This window comes from Cupressus sempervirens, chromosome 1 (assembly GCF_028749045.1).
Source record: "Cupressus sempervirens isolate cs-2001-9-10 chromosome 1, ASM2874904v1, whole genome shotgun sequence".
Lineage (NCBI taxonomy): Eukaryota > Viridiplantae > Streptophyta > Pinopsida > Cupressales > Cupressaceae > Cupressus > Cupressus sempervirens.
The window spans coordinates 619,489,475-619,510,833 of NC_143118.1; the positions used below are offsets into that span (position 1 = coordinate 619,489,475).

The 21,359-nt window shown below is 36.6% G+C and overlaps 1 protein-coding gene across 4 annotated transcripts in view; it reads left to right on the forward strand.

The window, feature by feature from the left end:
* RRP41 (3'-5'-exoribonuclease family protein) overlaps nt 1–21,359 on the forward strand; it is a 196,411-nt gene that overhangs the window by 58,795 nt on the left and 116,257 nt on the right. For all 4 annotated transcript variants that reach the window (XM_089832721.1, XM_089832727.1, XM_089832736.1 and 1 more), the window contains one exon: nt 13,975–14,053. In XM_089832721.1, coding sequence (XP_089688847.1) covers nt 13,975–14,053 — 79 coding nt within the window. The remainder of the gene's footprint in view (nt 1–13,974; nt 14,054–21,359) is intronic.

Here is a 21,359-nt window from a genome sequence, read left to right on the forward strand (position 1 = left end):
TTGCATCCGGGACTATGAGGGTGCCTTGCGCACCATGATCGAGACGTATGGCAGGGCCTCTTGGAAAAACACATTTCCATACTTGGGAAAGACCTGGTAGTTTCATTCAAAGCAACAGATTTCATGTGTGTGTTTGGCATACCAAGGCCGCAAGGAAAAAAGGTACAATCCAAGAAGATGACCAAGGAAGTAAAAATGTTTTTGATTAGGTTGGTATACAGACATATGGTTGAAGTAGAACAAGAAGTGTTGGCTGAAACATCAAAAGGTAGGGGATTGAAGAAAACAGACATCCAGGAGGGACTGTGGCGATGCCTAATTGATTTAGTCAAGAGCAGATTTACTGGATCAAGTAGGGCATCTGATATCTCCTTTCTACAGGTATCCATGATGAACGACATAATGAATGGGAAGGTGTATGATTGGGCATCCACGTTGGCTGAACGCATGCATGAATTTATGACACTCCAACATAAGACATTTTATAGTTGCATTGTGCCATAGGCCTCTTTCTCGATGCTACAACATGGATGATTCTAGAAGATAGGTTGGAGGTGAGACTTGGACCATTAACCCCCGAGGAACCTCCTATCATGTGGTGGAAACACTTAGACTCAGATAGTGGGCAAAAGGGCATTGCAGGACAGAAGAGACCTCGACTAGATACAGGAGGTGATACAGACAGTGGTCAGTAGGAGACATCTTCCGAAGAGAATAGCATAGGAGAGGAGGAAGAGGAAGATGATGATGAGGAGGTTGAGATTGTCACAGCCACCCCATTGTTATTTTCGCGCCCTACACTATCCGCCACTCCTTGTCTAGTGCACATGGCTCATATACTAGGGTTTGGACAAACATGACAGTCGATAGTGATGATTGCAGCACCACAGTAGGCGGTTACAGTAGTTGTACCTTGGCAACACCGGGTAAGACCTCCCCAGTCTGATTGATCGAATTAGTAGTTGGGTTTTCCGTGGGGTTTGCACAAGTGGTAGAACCTGTCAGCCAAGAGCATGCCAGCACCTGCCAAAGCACAATCAGTAGCAGAAACTGTGGCACCTACAACAAAAAGTGTACTGGAGGAGAGGGAGGAGACTACCATGACGATACTCGAACTACCAGTACTAGAGATAGTAGAGAGCCAACATACGCTTGGTGTGCACTTGGATGTAGTGGGTTCGGATGCAGTAGTTACGGTGGATTCAACACTCTTAGCATCACTTGAGCGGGATAGGGAGAGTAGAACTCAGAGGCTGAGTACCTACTTAAGTATGCGGTACCAACATACTCCAGTACCTCGGATGGCCTATATGCAGACACCTATGCGGAACGAAATTCTGGAGGAAGACTTAGGAGGCACAGGTAGCGGAGCCAGTATAGGATGTGGGACCGTCACATAGCACTGTGGAGCGTATGGTGGAAGCAGTAGAGGGGGCTATGGGTGTGCATCAAGAACCTCCGGTAGTGCGGGAGAAAGGGATGAGAGAGGCATTTCTTGTTGATGTAGCAGCTCTAGCAACTCGGGCTTGCCAGGTGTTAGCTTCGATGGAGACTCAGGTGTTGGACAGTAGTGAAGGAGTTGGAGGGAGTCATCTTTTATGAGATTAGGATGCCCAGCTGCCTTTACAGTCTGTTGTGAGGAGCGAGGATGGCCAGATGTGGAGACTGCAAAGATGCGATAGGACTAGGCCCCGACGAGAGATCCTAGGATGGAGAGCCGAGTAGAGGCTTTGACTCACGAGATAGTGAAGTTATACAGGGAGGCGTATTACACTCTTCGGAGGAGTCAGGCAGATCAAGTAGCCACTGAAAGGGCTCGAGAGAAGTGAGCTGCAAGGTTAGCCTCATAGAGGGCTACCTGGGAATCCAAGAGGACAGCCTTGTTAGATAGACAAAGTCAGCTATAGAAGTTGGCAGTGGAAAAGGAACAAGTGGCAGTAGGAAAGGAGAAAGAGTTGGGAGAAATTGCAGAGATGATGCAGTCAACTTTAGAGCTTCAAATGGAGGCAGAAGCAGAACTGAAGGTTAGGAAAGAGCAAGTCTACAAGCTGCGGGCGGAGCTGAACGAGTTGAGGGCACGGACGGCTACTACGCCAAGGATGCATCCCTCTGTTTAGTATTTATGCATTGATGTACATTGGTTATTTTGAGTTTTGTTGTATTGTCGTCCGGAGACGACTTTTCTTTTTTGGGGGGGATAATGTTGTCTGTAAAATTATAATATAGTCGACGGGTAGATTAGCATGTAGTCGGTAATTGTTACGTAGTTGACGCACCCTTTCAGTAATTGTTATGTAGCTGACGGACCCCTTCGGAAAGTATATGTACATCATTCGATATCATTGTAATCATCATTATAAGTACTATGTAATCTCTTCGGTATATATGCGAATAACAAAAGGAGTACTGCTGTGTTACATGTTCTTGTTGATTGTCTGTATGCATTACTCTATTTACCCCATACGGTACACATTCATGAAAAGCAAAATATGAGTATATTGTAAAACATAGGGAAATATTGTTACTGTTTGCTGAATACCACTGAGTCTCTTTCTTATTTCATATGTAAATAACAATTTTTGGGTAGTGATTTCCAAGAATCTTCCAAATGGTGAGAACAATATTTTGAAAGAAACTATGCCTTTTGGCTATTATAAGCCTCCAAAATTGTAGATATCTTCTGAAAATTGTGTAATACATTTGAGAAATATTATGAAATCAGTTTAGAAACAAGAGGAATGAAGGACCTTTTAGCTTTAGTATTCTGTTGTACCTCCACCAAAATGAGCCCTATTTTTTGTAATGTCAGCTGATAGGATGCCATTGATGTCAATTGTCTTTATTATCTAGATGTGTTAAAAGGCAAACACATGCTGTGTAATATCTTCATTACTTGTAAAGTACAGCTACAAAGTGAGAATGAGGGAAAACACTGAAGCTTTGGGTCCAAATGCTAGATAGTTTGAATGTTGCAGAAATCTTTCTGCATGCATCAAAATGTAAAATGTGAAGTTTTTCCAGTTTAATGGAAATTTATGAGTTAAATGGGCTTTTTCTTCGAAGTCTGCTTGTATGCTTGATTTTTGGGAAAGGTCTTTTAGTGCTTGTGCCAAAAGTGGTCCTTAAGGTGTATTAAAATTGCACAAGTTATGCTAAGCACATAAAGTTTGTCAAAATTGTGTAGGTATTTAAAAATGCCTGCTTTCTAAGTAAAATTGGTTAAACTGCTCCATTGGCATGTCAGATGTTTCAAGGGCATCAGTTTGACTTAAAATTTAGTAAGTCCAATACAAAAAGTATAAAAATAGTGTAGACAGTAAAATTTGAGGAAGTGAATAAAGAGGAACTACAAAAAATGAAGTTATCGATTCAGGTTCAGGAATGGGTATATGTACAAGAACACGGTATGTGGGTAGGTGAATTTGTTTTAAGCATTTGGGTATTTATAGGTATGTGTGTGTGCATATCTATATACAGAGTTCCTAGACTCAAAATCGGCAAGGCCAACTCGACTTGTGATTCGACAATAACTCAGCAAAATGAAAATTCCCTTGAAAGTTTAGAGATTTTTTTAACAATTTAAAACATGTTTCATGCACCCATTATGGAATAAAGCTTAATGACACTATCATTATAGCTGAAGGAAATATAAAACACACATTTATAGAATTATAAATATAGTCAAATGTACATAAAATCCATGACATTGAATGTTTCAAAACATCTTTGTAAACATAAACAAGTTTGTGGCTTTGGCTCTAGCTTAGCCTCAGCCCTAGAGTAGTCTATTTGCCTCCTAGAAAGGTGTATAAGGTAGGTCCTGGACGGCTAAGAAGCCATAGTGTAATGTTCCCAATTTTAATTAATTTGGGGCCCAAGTTAGTAATGTTTGTATTGGTGGGTTCCGATTGATTTAGTATCTCTCGGACCCATTTTTAATTAGTTGTTCCATAGGTGCTGACTCTTGGCTATCTTTGTACACCCTCGGGATGTTTATCTGAAGGGTATTTAAGCATGGCATGTAGATTGTAGTTAGTATGCTTTTGGATTATTTTTTATGTACGGTGAATTCTTGTTGGAGTTTTGGATCGTTTGCCATTTCAGAAGTGAAAGACCTTCCCTATTTGGCTTGCGCGGTTTTGGTGGGATTTAACCCTCACCCTATTCCATCTGTGTATTTCTTGATTTGATTCTGGCAAATATTGATATATTTTTTGGAGCGACTTTGTTGGTATCTCTTGTTTGTATATTTGAATTACTTGTCAAATATTGTTGATTGCCGGGAATTGTATGCAACTCACTAACCGTGGCGTAAGACCTCTCTCACTCCATTCTCCATGATTTCCTTCTCTGTCCCGCACCATACAACTTTCCGTACAGCTATCCAAGGTCCACCCTACTTGCCTTCCATCCTTCACCTATCAGCCGTACAACACACCATAAGGCCACCTTGGCTCTCTGCATACACTCCACCTCCCAACAACCAACGTACGGTCACCTCTTTTGCCTCTTGATTCCACCGTACCTGAAGCACTGGAAAGACTACCCGAGGCACGGAGGAGAACTACCTGAGGCACTGGAAAGACTACCCAAAGCACGGAGGGAGAACTACCTGAAGCATTTGCTACTGGGAGCACATGACAAGGCTACCCAAGTAATTGCCTATGGATCAAGATCACCTACAGTTCACCTAAGGACATTACACAGTCTCTGTCTATGAGGTGCCACTTTGATCAACAGTAGTTGTGCCTGATCGTGCTCAATCCTTCTCTTCCATAGCCACAACCTTATTCTTCTTCAGAACTCATGGCCCTCATCAGTGAAGACATGATCGATAGACTTACTAAGCCATTTGGACTTTGGATTGAACTCCATTAGAGTGATTGGAGAGGAGTCAAGTGTCTAAAATCTGTTTGGTCCTAAAACAGAGGTTGTAGTGGACAAAGGCAAGATTATTCGACCCTTCCACATACAATTTATTATGCCTCTTTGAGTAGATGTGCTTGAACAATGACCAATTGCAATCACATAACGAAGCATTGCATGGTTAGCTTAATATACTAATTGTAATTTTTTGAAGGTTTGAGTTTGTAGGCCAAAGCACTTTAAGGCTAAATTTTCAACTCATTTTGAACATTAAGGCTAAATTATAAAATCAAAATGCATAAGCCATAAACTTTAAAGTCTTGGCATATAATTTTACTTGGCTATATGTAGAAGATTGTTGTTGCAATAGAGATCTTTATCTCTGGAAATATGGACGTTAGTACCGCTATAGTCGTCTTCAGCTGAAAAGGAGACTTATGATAAAATTGTAATATTAAGTATAATGGCATGTCTCATTCAACATGTGTTAAGGCATGGAATTACAAAGAGTTGTAATCGTAATAGTGAGTCTCGTTTTGGGAAATTGGTTAGACTTTCGGTTGGAATGTGGAGTGTCTTTCCTTAAGTTATATTAATATATATCGCATCTAGCGATAGGCATTGGACACTTGAACTTATATGATCAATAAAATGATATTTTTTGTTGTTTGGCTGGGTTTTTCCCCTTCATTCTAGAAGGGTTTTTCCAAGATATTTCTGTGTGTTTATTGTTTCAGTTTTGTCTCTTTCTTAGCACTGTTTATCTTTATTTTCTGGGCTCAAATTTTAACATGGTAACAGAGCTTGGTTGGATAACAGCAATAAGAAGTTATGTGGAAGAAGAAGCTTTAGTATATGGTATGATTAATGTTTCTTTAACTTTGGCAGATTATTATTATTTTATATATCTGATTTATTATCTTTGGTTCATTCTAATGTGAACGCTAAGTGTTTGGTAATATAACATGGCAGTTTGAGTCTTAAATATGTTGGAAGTCTTTTCATTATCATTAATAAAGACTCATCTTTGTGATTGTGTCTATTCTCAAGACATGGCTTCTTCACCTTCGTGTGATCTTCTTCTTTTCATACATTTGCAAGAATGTAATGTCCCCAATTTCGTCGGCATTTGAGTTTAGGGATTAGCCTATTATTGTGATCCTCGTAGGCTAATTATTGTGGATAGAGGATCTTTTGAGGCAATGGCTTCGCTTGGGAGGGTCTTATCTTCTCCACATTTTAGTAAGCTATAGGTTGGCCTTCATTTGGCTCAGATTGGACTTTTTTGGATCTTCTCCTGTGATCAACAAGTCATCAACATATAGAATTAATATCAACATGTCACCTTTAATAACTTTAAAGTAGAGATTTGGATCAATTTCAGTCTCAGAGAAACCTATTCTTATAAGGTATTTGTCAATTCTCTCGTACCAGGCTCTAGGAGCCTATTTAAGCCCATAAAGGGCTTTCTTCAATTTGCATATGTGGGATGCTGCATCATAAATCAAAAATCTATCGAGTTGTTCTAGATTGACTTTGTCTTTAATAGTTTTGTTCAGAATTGCCATCTTAACATCCATCTAGTGTACCTTCCAACCCTTTGTTACAGCAATAGCTAAAATTGCTCTAATAGAGGTATATTCGACAAATGTTGCAAATGTCTCCTTATAATCAATTCCCTCTTTTTGTGAGAAACCTCTTGCAACAAAACATGCCTTATGTTTCTCAATATTGTTGTCTGCAACATGTTTAATTTTGAAGAGCCATTTAGAGGAAACAACAAATTTCCCTCTTGGTCTAGGTATTGTTAAACTGTAGTCCAGTCAAATTGATATGATCATGAGATTCATTATAAATAGTAAATCATCATTAGATAAATATTCTTTATACATACATACATACATACATACATACATACATACATATAATAATATATAATTATATATATATATTATACATATGGTTAGGTACTTTTCATACATTTGCAAGAATGTAATGTCCCCAATTTCGTCGGCATCAGAGTTTAGGGATTAGCCTATTATTGTGATCCTTGTAGACTAATTATTGTGGATAGAGGATCTTTGGAGGCAATGGCTTCGCTTGGGAGGGTCTTATCTTCTCCACATTTTAGTAAGCTACAGGTTGGCCTTTATTTGGCTCAGATTGGACTTCGTTGGATCTTCTCCTGTGATCAACAGGTCATCAACATATAGAATTAATATCAACATGTCACCTTTAATAACTTTAAAGTAGAGATTTGGATCAATTTCATTCTCAGAGAAACCTATTCTTATAAGGTATTTGTCAATTCTCTCGTACTAGGCTCTAGGAGCCTATTTAAGCCCATAAAGGGCTTTCTTCAATTTGCATACATGGGATGCTGCATCATAAATCAAAAATCCGTCGGGTTGTTCTAGATTGACTTTGTCTTTAATAGTTTTGTTCAAAATTGCCATCTTTACATCCATCTGGTGTACCTTCCAACCCTTTGTTGCAGCAATAGCTAAAACTGCTCTAACAAACGTATATCTGACAACTGTTGCAAATGTCTCCTCATAATCAATTCCCTCTTTTTGTGAGAAACCTCTTGCAACAAAACATGCCTTATATTTCTCTATATTGTTGTCTACAACATGTTTAATTTTGAAGAGCCATTTAGAGGAAACAACAAATTTCCCTCCTGGTCTAGGTATTGTTAAACTGTAGTTCAGCCAGATTGATATGATCATGAGATTCATTATAAATGGTAAATCATCATTAGATAAATATTCTTTATACATACATATTATTATATATATAATATATACATTACATATTATATAATAATATAATAATATAATAATATATATATATATATATATATATATATATATATCATATATATGGTTAGTTATATTAAAATATACTAACCAATGATGATTAACTATAGAGACATGTCTCCTCATATTTATATGAGAAGCAAATTTGCAATCGGGACACATCAATCAAATTGGTAATGTTAGTACATTTGCAGAAAACAATCCATGTTACTTAACATGGTATCAGAGCCAAACTGCAAATGAAAGAAAGAATAATGTATGTTGTTGAATAAAGAATTCACACAGCTTTATAAATGACACAGCTGCGACAAGAAGCATAGAGGGCATAAGGAAAGTTTTAGGTATGAATCATGATACGAAACAAGTCATAGCAGATGTTAAAGACAAATACATACTGTGAGAAGTTTTGGTGTGCCTAAGAGGAAGTGAACATTATTTGGATGATACAACCTTGTTTATATCGTGACTTTGAAATACAAAAAAGTTGGGTGCGGGTAGAAAACCATGAATATCTTAGATTCAGCATATGGATTATGTGGTAACGACATGAAACAAAAATGATCAAGTTGGATAATGTAAGGACTATAAAGCAAATATCCATGATGATGAGTATCCTTCCATAATAAGAGGGAGTTTGTCACTTCTTCTAAAGGCAACATTGCAGCTCAGAAGATAAATAAACTCAGAAGTTTAATAATCAGGGGGAGTCTAGAAATACATTTGGGTAACTACCTCATGGGCCTACCTCTACGTACATCATGGGAAAATAATGACTTTCCACCAAGATGGAAGACTATCGGATTCAGAGGGAGTTTAACAAGCATACTTGGGAGAAGAAATTTTTGTGACAATAACTAGAGGACTTGACCTCCCAAGATCGATATTTAGAGGGAGAAATTCTAAGATGCAATCCTTCATGGATGATATCCTCTCTATGAGAAGAAGTTCTAAGTGAAATTCTTTGTAATGTACTCTTGTTTGTTTTTGCTTTAGTCTTGTGTTAGCTATGATATCTTGGTTTAGTAGAAAACAACCAGTTGTTGCTTTGAGTTCTATTGAAGCTAAGTATGTAGTTGTTTCGATGGGAGCACGTGAAGCATATCGAGACTTCTTATCACTATATGAGAGATATGGTTGGCAGTGATGTTATCAAATTAAGTTATATCAGTACATATGAGCAACATGCTGATATTTTACCAAGCCTCTTGCGAAGTTGAAAATTGTGTACTTTAGAGTAAACTTGGTATGACATTTTTGTAAATGCATTTATTAACTAATATATTCATGAATATAAAATTGCTTGCAAGCTTGTGTTGTGAAAAGTGACGACTTTTCTTGTGAAAGGTGACAACCTTTCTTGTGTTCCGATCCTATTTAAAGTGATGACTTTATTATAGTTGATTTGTCTTCAAACAGAAATGTTTGAAGTTAAGGGTTATCCTTGTTCTTCGGGCCGGATTTTGCCGAACACATTGATGACCTTCATGGTTCTTTGGGCTGGATTTTGCCGGACACCATGAAAATCCATTTGTTATGGTTCTTCGGGCCAGATCTTGTTGGACATTATAACTTATTAGACCACATTTCAAGTGGTGTTTTATATCTACTTTAATTCCCCCATTGCTAAAGTGGGAGCGTTGAGGATTCTAGCCTCAGTGTATTCCATATGTTAAATATGTTAATTTACATATGTGTGTTGATGAATTCATATTGATATGCCATTCTAGGGATATCATAGTGAGATGATATCTCCACATTATATATATATATATATATATATATATATGGTTAGTTATATTAAAATATACTAACCAATGATGATTAACTATAGAGACATGTCTCCTCCTCATATTTATATGAGAAGCAAATCTGCAATTGGAACACATCAATCAAATGGGCAATGTTAGTACATTTGTAGAAAACGATCCATGTTACTTAACAAGTGCAGTGTCCCACATATCATTTTTGAGAATGGACTGATATTCTTCTGTCATGGCATCTTTCCATACTTGGTGTTTAAGAGCTTCAGTTACACTAGTAGATTGTGAATTTGAAATCTCTTTTATTAGTGCCATATAGTTCGATAATATATTTGGCCTTTTACTCTCTCTAAATGTTCCTTTTATTGCAGCGAAGTTTTTTGCTTCCTCAACAACTTTTCTAGACCAAAGTGGTTGTTTCCTCTTGTTAACATTAGGATTTTGCTCCCTCTAAATCTCAGGACTAGTATTGTTTTCATTTAGGTTTTCTTCTGATTGCTCCCTTTGAATCTCAGATTTAGGATCTTCTTCCATGTTCTTAGGAGACTCTTGAATTTCTTGTTGATTTGAGCCCTTAGACCTTTTAAATGCAACGTCTTCCTCGAAAATGGTAACTCTTCTTAGCTCTACTTGGCCTTGATCAGGTAGGTAAATTCTATAGTCTTTAGAAGTTTCATTGTAACCAACAAAAATCCCTTTTCTCCCACAAGGTTCTAATTTTGTCCTTTTCTTTTTATGTATATGTATATACACAGGACATCCAAAAATCCTAAAGTGGCTCATGTCAGGTTTTATCCCGGTAAAGGTCTCTTATGGTGTCTTATTATCAAGATGTGAGTGGGGACATCTATTTTGTATGTAGAGAACTATTCTTAATGCTTGTGCCCAAAACAAAGTGTCAAGATTTTGGTCATACATCATTGATTTTGCTGCTTCCACAATAGTTCTGTTTTTCCTCTCAGCTACCTGATTTGTTGAGTATTATAGGGTACTGTGAACTCCCGCTTAATCCCGACATTAATACAGAACTCTTTAAAGATTTCAGAAGTGAATGATTTCCCATTATCAGTTCTTGGGGTTTTAACATTCTTTCCAGATGAGTTTTCTATTAGGGCCTTGAATTTTTTCAATTTCTTAAGGACCTCTTTTGACTCTTTGCATTCCAGGAAGTAGATCCAAGGCTTTCTGGAGAAGTCATACACAAGAATTACACAGTATAGAGACCCTCCCATTGGTGAAGTTGACATAGGTCCACATAAATCTGAATGGACTATTTCCAATACATTTTCAGTTTTTCTTAAGCTATTTTGGAAAGATCCTTTAGTGTTCTTCCCTAATGCACAACCCTTATATGTTCCATTATGGATTGCATTTAGTTTGGGTAGTCTTGTTACTAATTTTTCCATAGATGTTAGAGCTCAAAAATGTATATGTCCTAATCTTCTATGCCAAATTTCATTGGAGTCATGGGTTTCATGGATGAGTGCTTGTTTTGACTTAGTGTAGAGTTTGTATAAGTATCCATGTCTAACACCTATTGTTTTAGTCTTCTTAAAAGTAGCATTCTTTGGCCATGCCAAGACTTTCCATTCATGAAAGTGACTCTATATCCATTATCTTCTAGGGCAGATATAGATACTAGGTTTCTTTTAATTCCTGCTACAAATAATATGTCTTGTAGTTGGATAATGATGCCAAAATCTAATTTGATGTTACATTTCCCCACTCTTTTTACAGGATGTGCAGCGTTATGTCTGATGGTTACCTCTTTCTCAATTTCTTCAACCATATTGTCTAGATGTTCTCGGAATCCAGTGATATGTCCAGAAGACCCACTGTCAATCACCCAAGTGTTGACATTGTTTAATACATGATTTGATAGTGCTGAATAGAATAGGAACTTCTCATGATCTTCTTCTATATTTGTTTTCCTGACTTTAGCATAGGATGCTTGTTTCTTAAGTCTGTCAGGGCATTTGGCAGCATAATGTCTTTATTCATCACATCTAAAGCTTTGGACTTGTGAAGCTTCTCTTTCCTTGCCCTTTCAATGAAAATGTTTGTTCCTTTTGAAGTCCTTTCCTTTCTTTTGATGTTTAGCATTGAGAACCTCAAGGTCTTCATTTATGGATTTGTGTTTGATTTCTTTTGGTAACTGCCTCACTTCTTCTTGTAAACAATCAGATCTTAGGTGGTCTAACTTTGGGAGTTTTGACCTTGCACTTATACCTTGCTTGAATGATTCCCATCAATTTGGTAACCCACTTAGAGCTATAAGGGATAACTCTTTGCTTTCTATCTCATGCCTTATGTTTGATAGTTGATCCCTCAATTCTATTATTCTCATGTAGTAGGCAGTCACAGATTCTCCTTTATTCATACTAATGTGATTCAACTGTGTTTTGAATGCAAGGGTTCTGCCTGTATTATTTATCTTGAAGGTTCTCTCTAGAGATTATAAGGTATGCAGTTGTCTGTTTTGCCAAAATAGTTACTGTGTGGGCTCTCACAGAATCCACTATTAATTTGATAGCTTTTCTTATTATTTTCAATCCATTGGGATTTTTCAGGCTGACCTTTTATCTTTCTTATATGAATCTACTTTGTGCTCATCCAATATCACCATGATTCTTAATTTCCATGCTATGAAGTTGTTGGCTCCTTCAAGGTGATCTTCAAACCTGATTGGATTTGTCATTTTGAATGAAAGAGGTGTGGCATAACTCTATCAGCGTAGGTATTCAGATTTCTTAAGTTTACCTCTGATCTTCTTAGCGAGGCTCTGATACCACGTGAAAGTTCTGGTAAACTTAATCAAGACTGCAATAATCTCACTTGCAGAATACAGATTTTGTTGTCCTCTCTTATTGGTTCAGGTGATCACAGTCCTAATACACTATTCAGACTTAAGGATTTTATTCTGGATTCAAAAGCTCTTGCTATTACAGATATCTGATGCAGATATAGAACGATTTTATGTTTTATATTGTTCTATTCTCTTGCAACAATATCACATCTATAGCCCTAAGAAATAGACATGACGTTTCAAACTGATTTGATATTAGTCTCGAACCTAACCAATAGTTTGATAAACAAACTAATCCATATATATCAAATGCAGATTGACAATAATGCATATTAATAATCTAAGTTACCATATTCCCCTGTTCAGGCCGGAAGTCGGTAGTCGATTCGGAGGTCATTCACATTCAGTTCAAAATTGTTTCAGATTCGCTCGCAGTGTAAGACATTCACCCTTAAGTCGTCGAGCAGGACCCTGGATGACTTTTGGGCAAATTTGAATGACTTCCAAATTGCCAGAGCTAGCCCAGAAGGAAATGCGAGCAAAAATCAGATTGTCGGGACAACGACTTTGAGTCACTGGTGGATATTTGACTCAAAAATAATGTTTTTCTAACATTTGTTTTTTATGCACACGACAATACTAATCTGAACACACATGGCATTAGTTTTAAATTTTAGGTAACAGATTATTACCTCAAATGCACACGACACACACTAATTGATAGTCTTTGATAATGGCATGACAATAGCAAAGGAGTGGCGTCTGTGCCAGAGAAGTTAGAAAAGAAAAGGAGCGGCAGTCAAGAGTTCTGGTCTGATCTTAACTGACACTTTAATGCAGTGTATATTGTATTTGTGGTACCTAAGGAAGCTACAACTCCAACAGTGCTCAGTTTTGCAGTGTGTGGAAGGATTCATACTGAGAGACGATCAATCCTTGAATTTGCAGGATTGGTCGTCAAGTGGTTGAGTTCATCAAAGCCCACTAATCTGTTACTTCAATAATGGAAGCTCTGACAGGTTCATGGCCTATAATGTATTGAGAAGACAGAGTATTGAGAAATAAATAAATAAATAAATATATACTTGCACAAACAAACCTAAAACAAACCCAAACCCAACCCCAAAAATATTTGGACAAATTTCAAAACCCGCATACAAACCAGAATCCAAACCGGCAACTTAGTCAATAATGCATGTTCGAGACCAAGAGATGATAGAGGATTTTGAACCTGGAAGTGTTTGTAGTCAGATCTTAGTTGAAAGAATCAATGCATGTATAATTATCAGATTTATCATTCTTTTGTCATGATCGACGCTACTAATTTTAACAGTTTTGTTTGCTTAATATCTTGTCCTTACCATTTGTGCATCTTCTAGTCTTCCTCTAAATGTGTTCTTGTGTTCATCCTTCTCTTCCTTCTGCAATATTATGTTTTTCTATTTAACGCCTTGCCAAACTGAAAAGGAATTGTTGGCTGAGGTGTCAATCCCTCTATACTATTTGATTTTATACAAAATACTTGAATCTTGAAAATAGAAACCTACAGCATTAGGATATGTAAAGTCTGGAGATATGTTAATGTTACATACTTTACCTTGTTGCGTTTCTTTATTCTCCAGACATCCAAATATAAATATGAATAGACAGTATAGGCTGCCTGCTAAAACCTATTTAGAAGTTTGTAAATAAAATTTGCACGCCTTCTATTCTTTTTGTGCAGACGGTCAACAGAAATCTCTCTAGTCATTCGCCAAACAATGGAAGCAGCCATACTGACACGTTTAATGCCACGATCTCAGGTTGTATTTCCATATATATTTTCTCCAACTTTTTAGTTCCTTCTCAAAAACTCTTTTATCCCAGTCTGAGGCTTTCTGCCTAAAACAGCATTTGGTTATATTACTTGTTTATTCTTATATCTTATGCTTTTTAATAGTGAAAGGATTTCAGTTATCACGTTATCTTTCTGGCATTCCCATTTTTACATTGAAAGAAATTAGCAGTTACATCATATACTAGTATGATTATTTACTTTCATTTCTTTGACCTCTTTATTTGTTAGAATGATCTTTACTTACCTTTCTGTAGGATAGGGGTGATGAATATTTATCATTGATGTCAAAGTTAAGATGCCAAAACCAGACAATCATATCAGATGCAGCAATATGCTTAAGGAGCAATACACAGAGCAATTGGTAAGAAAGATAGTAATTAAAATCTTATAAGGAATGATGTTATTCAGAAAACTATAAAAAAGAGTAAGAAGAAAGCATAGAAGTCCGTGTGAAGATAAAATGGTATACAGTAAATAACACATAAAAATACGTGTGCAGATTGAGTTGAAAAGAAAAAGAGATTGTGATAAATATAAATACAATGATACAAAACAATACATTTGCCATGGTACTTGTCTACACGAACAGTCCAGTATATGTTTGATAAAGATGACAACTGTAAATCAGATATGTGTATTGGATGGCAAGTTTAGAAGACAGTCTTCAGCGTTGAAATATGCAGCAACTACAATGGAGTATATTGAACCTTTACTCACCAACAACAAATCATTCAGAAGAAAAGAAACAAGTCCCCATGAACTTCTACCTACAGCATCATTCCTAGGATTTTGGCATTTGAATCAGCAGTGACTATATGTTGGCAAATATGTTTTTGACGGAAACTGAAGCAAAGTTTTTTTTTCAGTAATATGCAACGGAGACATTAATATGTCTGGACAACTTTCATATCCGATAAGATTACTTACATGAGGATATGCAATTAGTACTGTCATCAAATAATGTTGAAGCCAGCAAACAGGTTACAGAACATAATAGCACTCCATGTCAGAGAGTATAATCAAATTGCTCAGTGGATATGAGGGTAAAAGATAAACCATTTCGTTAATAAAATTGACCACGATGAAAATTACCAATATATGATTGGAACAGGTGCATTGCCGTTGAATCTGAACAGAGATATCCATAACATTGTGCAAGGAGACTAGAAGGGACGAAGCAATCTCTGTCTGATGAAAGTCTACGTAGACCATCGGGTGCAGATTGAATATATGTAAAATACTTACACTCAGTCCAAAATCACCAAATTGAAGTATTTGATATAATACATGGAAGAAGATTGCCGGCAATTCAGTCAGATACACCATGTCATGTGGTGATGAATTCCAGTCGCATGGTAAGAAGAATGGACAGGTAAATCTGATGGAAGATACAGAGACACATGATTGCCCTTAATACTGGAAAAGTCATGCGACAGCCAACACATGCCAATGGTAGAAGTCACGACAAAGGAAATAACAATATCAATTTGACTGAATGAACTTTGAAGGAGAACATGACCATTCACGGATACACTCGATTGGTGGTATGGTCATGCCCATTTGATTTAGTCATAACAAAACTAATGATTACAAAACTTAACAAAGTCTAAAGCAATCGATAATGATCAGAATAAATACGATCATTACTGAGATCATTCTCAGATATAAACACAATAATTATATGCACAGTCGGTTCTGAATGCTGCGATCACCATGAATAATGCAGATTATATTCATGCATACATACATACCGATATTCAAATCATATTGACATGTATATATACATGAGTATATTCTCATATGATCAGCGCTAATGTCTGAACCGAAGCTACATGATTCAACAGTCAATGACAATACTTCCATCACTATCAATTGGAATGAACCCACTCAAAGTGTCACACAATTATGAAGCTTCTACTTTTTCAAGTTTAATTGTTACAAAAAGAAAAGTACCAAGAGCTAGAGATTTTGCACAACAGAATATCAACACCATAATGTTCTTGAGTATTATCTCCATCATGCACAAAACTAACAAAAAATTATTCTGACTGAAACCGAACCGATCAAGCGTTGAGGTTGAGGATTGGGTTTTTTTGAGATACAACCCTATAAAGAATTTATCATGAAAACCAGCAGAGCAGAAAATCAAAAGGCAAGATTCTATTGGCTCTTCAAATTCTTAAGGAAAATTGGTGAGGTAGCCTATGAACTAGAGTTACCCAAGACACTAGAATCAACGTCTTACATGTATGGCAGGTAAAGAAAATCCTTGGATAACGAATTACTACATGTGAAGAATCGCCTCCGTTCCATTATGAGGATGGACTCATCTTAGAACTAGAATGGATTCTCAACGTGAGGGAGAAGAAACCGAGGAATAAGATCTTTCCCAAATACTTGATCAATTGGAAAGTCCTGCCTGAAGAAGATGCATCCTAGCAAACATTTTTGAACACCCAAACCTTAACTTGCTCGAGGATATAATAAGAATTTAATAAATAAAGAAATAATAGTCTAAATCAATCATATATATATATATATATATTAATCATTTTTTTTTTGATCAATAAACGACCGAAGCCTTGATTATATTAAAATTAATAATATAGCATCATAGTATTTCCATTCAAACGGGCAGTGGTAGGAAAGAATGGAGAAGACAAGACCTCCAGTCTTGCCCAGGACCGTAGTCCGTTATTATTTCGTTGTTAAAAGGGGCATACTCCAGTTGTCGTTTTCCAAAGTTTTATTATCATTACAAGGAGAAGGACAAGAGTCCTCTTTTGAATTTTGTAATCTTAATGATTCCTCTACCAATCAATCATAATCCTATATCCGAGATGAATGGTTCGACCAGAGCTTTAAACTCTTAGTAGAAACTTCTTCTTAGCTATTTTGCTTGAGATGCTTTCTCCTTACTACCTTGCTACTCAGTAATACATCTTAAAGCAAACATTAGAGTTGTTAGTTAAAAACAATTGATAACTTGGATTCCTGGCAGGATATTACTAAAATACTTTATTTATCCATGTGGGACATTAATACTTGAATCAATCCTAATTAGAGGCTAAACTCTCTCAATTTGAAATCATATTCATTTCTATGTAAATTTGATCCTAACATTCTTTAATCAAAACAAAAAACATTTTCAATTACTCTGAAACTTAGTAAAATGAGTTCTAGTATATTAATCTGGGAGTCATTGTACTTTATTGATTAAATCTCATATATGCAATAAGATTCCTACCCTTATTTAAATAATGCCATTATTAAACATCATATTGACAATTTGTTCTTAATAGAATTGCCTCTACATATTGCTCTGTATGCCATCCTAGTTACCCTTCTAGGATGTTTTGGATCATTCCAATTTGCTCAGTTTAACTATCGAGATTAGTATCTTATCCTCTTACATTCACAATACATTTCTTCTGTCGCAGCTATAAGCAGACCCTAGTATTGCTAAGCAAATAAAATACATCCCAAGCAATTTCAGATCAGATACACTACTCCATTCAGAGGAGGTAGAGGGAAAAATAAAACTCACCGTTGATATAAAATTCATATATATTAATATCATTATGAATTTACAAAGATTAGGATTCGGGGGGTACTTGAGCTACTAAACATTATAAACAAGCTTGCTAATCTTCTTCTGAAAAAGCTACCAGCATTCGTTGTATCAAGCTACGCCCTGTATTAGATTTAATATAATCCTCAATACAATACACAAACTGTAAACATAGCATACTATCTATAATATTATTCCAAAATAAGAAACTTTAGATACATTCATTGCTTGCCCGTAGCAAACTATGAGAACACAACTTTCAGACAAAAGGGAAGAGACAAAAAGGACCTAACAAAGATCAAACCAAAACACAGGGGGCCGAGGGAAAAACAGAGGAAACAGAACAGGGGAACCCTCAACTCGTCTGTTGGAGTTCAAAAACTTGTCATCCACACATAGTACGTGTGCGTCTCAAACTTCTATTTCCAGAAAACCATAATGATTTTAGTGATATCCTTGGGGTTTTCAGATTGGAAATGTGGTGGGAATTCGAAGACACGCTTTTCCTTACTTGATTTTTCTATGTTGGGGATGCAGAATATCATTGCTTCCAGATTCTCCAGTCCCACACCCGGGTGTATATAGGTTTTAAAATGCCAAGGTAGTTTTTGAGCCAAGCCTTGCCCCCATCCTCAACGATCCCTCTCCATCTAAGGAGAAACTGGATGTTAGCTTCCATCTTTGGCCATTCTTGATTAAAAGCAGCATGCTCTCGAATAACCAGAGAAGGGCGTCTTGGAACAATGGCTAGTTCATAACTCCTAGGTGGATGCGCCATATACATTTCTGGAAGAGGAGTCATGAGTTTCTCATCTAAACTCATAATGGCTTCTTCCAATCGCACAGACCAAATTGGATCAAACACATTATGACAGAGTCTGACCATTGCCCATTTTTCTATTCTGGGTCTAGCCAGACACCCTATGAATGCTTCTATAATATCACTATTTGTTCTCCATGAGAAATCGTAGTTGAAAATTCCTTCTCCTAGGGCATAGCTCACCGCGATTCTCATCATATCATCCACTAGTTTTAACAATCAGCTCCATCTCTCAGGTTTCACATTGCCACGAAACACCATGGTTCACACTCCTAATACGTGGAATACACAGATATTGATATCCATAATAAGGTTAAAACTAGCTTAGGTTGAAAGAGATGGGGATAAAATTGGTATAAAAGGCCAAAAATCTTCAAGCGAAGAATCTAGAAGCACCTGGATACATGTTGACATCAGTTGATGCCACCTACATGACGCCACTTCGAAACAATACATGATGGGGGTAAAAATTACACCATGATGGAAAAGTCAGGGAAGAGATAACAAGCTTTAGATGTTAATAGGGGATAAAAAAGAACATATTTTAGAAATATTTGGTTTCCATGACTAATCGGCTGATAGTATATTGGCATTCTTATAATAATTTGCACAATTTCACTCATAATGAATAAGTTGTCTAAATTAGCAGACCTTTTTATACTCTAATTTAAAGTTTTATTACCGGTTTGATAGATCCATACTTACTCTCCTTCTTCCCCTATATTTGCTGTATAAATGATATTATATAAATATGCAAGGAGATGATTGTATTAATGAGGGATATAAATGTTGATTGTATTAGGATATAAGATTTACTTGAGATGGGGATACTATTAAAATTGTAACCTAAAACCTGAATTGTTCTACATGGCTGGTCTAGATCATTGTCTAGTTATAGTTAGAGCTACTTTATGTTGTCCATTAAAATGCTTATGATTAAATATTAATAAATGTAATAAGAGCTGGGGGCTCCAAATAAGACTACCAATCATTGAAGACTAAAATAATTTCGCCATTAGCACCCTTATTTGCCAGCTGATTTGCCTTTTTGTTACCTTCCCGAAAAATATGACAAATCTGAGTATTTGCGAAACGGTTCAGAAAATTAGGAACTTTTAACTTTGAGTTTAAGACCCAATTAGGCGTTACTCTTTTCCTAGCAAGGTTTCTAGCTCAGCCATATTATTAGTCGTTGGATCTATGGATTTAGCCCTTTTAGCAATCCACTTGCCTGGCTCATTATTAATCATGCATTCGATTCCTGCAGAGCCATGATTGCCTCTTGAAGCTCCATCAAAGTTTAACTTGGTCCACCCAGTCGATGGAGGGATCCATCTGTAATTCTCCCTTGCCTCTATATTCTTCTTTTTTATGAATAAGCGGAGGATTAATAAGGTTTATCCATTTCTTTTTTATTGTCCCATCCCAACTCGAGAATGATCCTTCTTCTTTCTAGGTATTCCTAAGCTGAGAGTTTAAAGTCTCAACTACACATGCCTCAATTTTTTTGATACTCATCTGGTTGCATAGCTTGGTCACGGAATATTCTTCTATTCCTTTCTTTCCATACCTCCCACGTGGAGGATAGATGGGCAAATATTCCAAATTCTACTATAGATACCTTTACTACTATTTGTTGGCCAACCTTTGAGAAAGTCAACTAGGGATTCTGGCATGGGGGTCTTCCATCCCAACATGTGTCTGAGCCATTCCCAACAATGTTGTGTATATGAGCATCTATATAACATGTGATTAGTGTTTTCGCTATCTTGTCTACATAACACATCTTGAAGGGCCCTCAATACCCAACTTGTGGAGTCTGTAGGCTGTTAGGATCCTATTTTGAAATGCCAGCCATAAAAAGAAACCTGCCTTTGGCAAACAGGACAAGTCCCAATAGAGTTTAAGTGGGATTTCCACTTCTTCCCATCTTTGGGTGTAAATGAGAGCTCTATAACCATTTTTAACACTGTACCTGCCATCTTTTGATGCAACTTAAATGAGATTGTCGTTCTTTTCTAATTGCTTAATTTTCCTACTCTAGATTATCTTTTCAAATGCCTTTTTTGCTGTTGGTTCCATGTCCATATTATCCACAGATTTCCATTCCTAGCTTGTGATTCCATTAATAGTTTTTTTGGTTTTATAATCATTGACCTTGCACCCCCAATCTTTGACTAATTTCTTTTTGATGCTTACCAGTATCCCCATGTTGTCTATTGGGGGTACCCATCCCATGAATCTTCCCAGAAAAAGGCTTCATCACCCTTTCCAACATCCCAAGTGAGATATTTACTAATAAGGGCTCAACTTTTAACTATAAAGTTCCAACTTTCAAATCCTTTGAGGAGGGTCCTCATCCTAAAGATGGAATAGGGATCAGTTGCATTAAGGTATTTGGTATACATAATTTTAGCGCATTTATGATCCCTTTCTACAAAAAGGCGCTACGTAAGTTTAGCCTCTAATGCTTCATTTTGCCAATTTAAGTTTTTAATACCTAAACTTCCAAACTCCTTCGGTTTACATATGTTCTCCCATTTTATGATGGCCAATTTTTTAGAGTCCTCACAATCATTCCAAAGGAAGCTTCTAAGTTTTGCCTCAAACTTCTTATTGATATGTTTAGATAAAGGGAGGCAGGATAGCGGACAACACTAATCTAATCTTAGTGACTTTACTAGCTTTTGTAAGCCATTTTTCTTTCCAGCCACTTATCCTAGCATCCAATCTATCCAGAATAATTTGCCATGCTTTATTGGATTTACTACCTTTTTCTAACTCGGTACCTAGGTATTTACACGGGAATGTGCCCCTTTTGTACCCCATGATGCCGCAGATTTGCATTTCCATTTTAGGATTGGTGTTAATGAAAAAGAT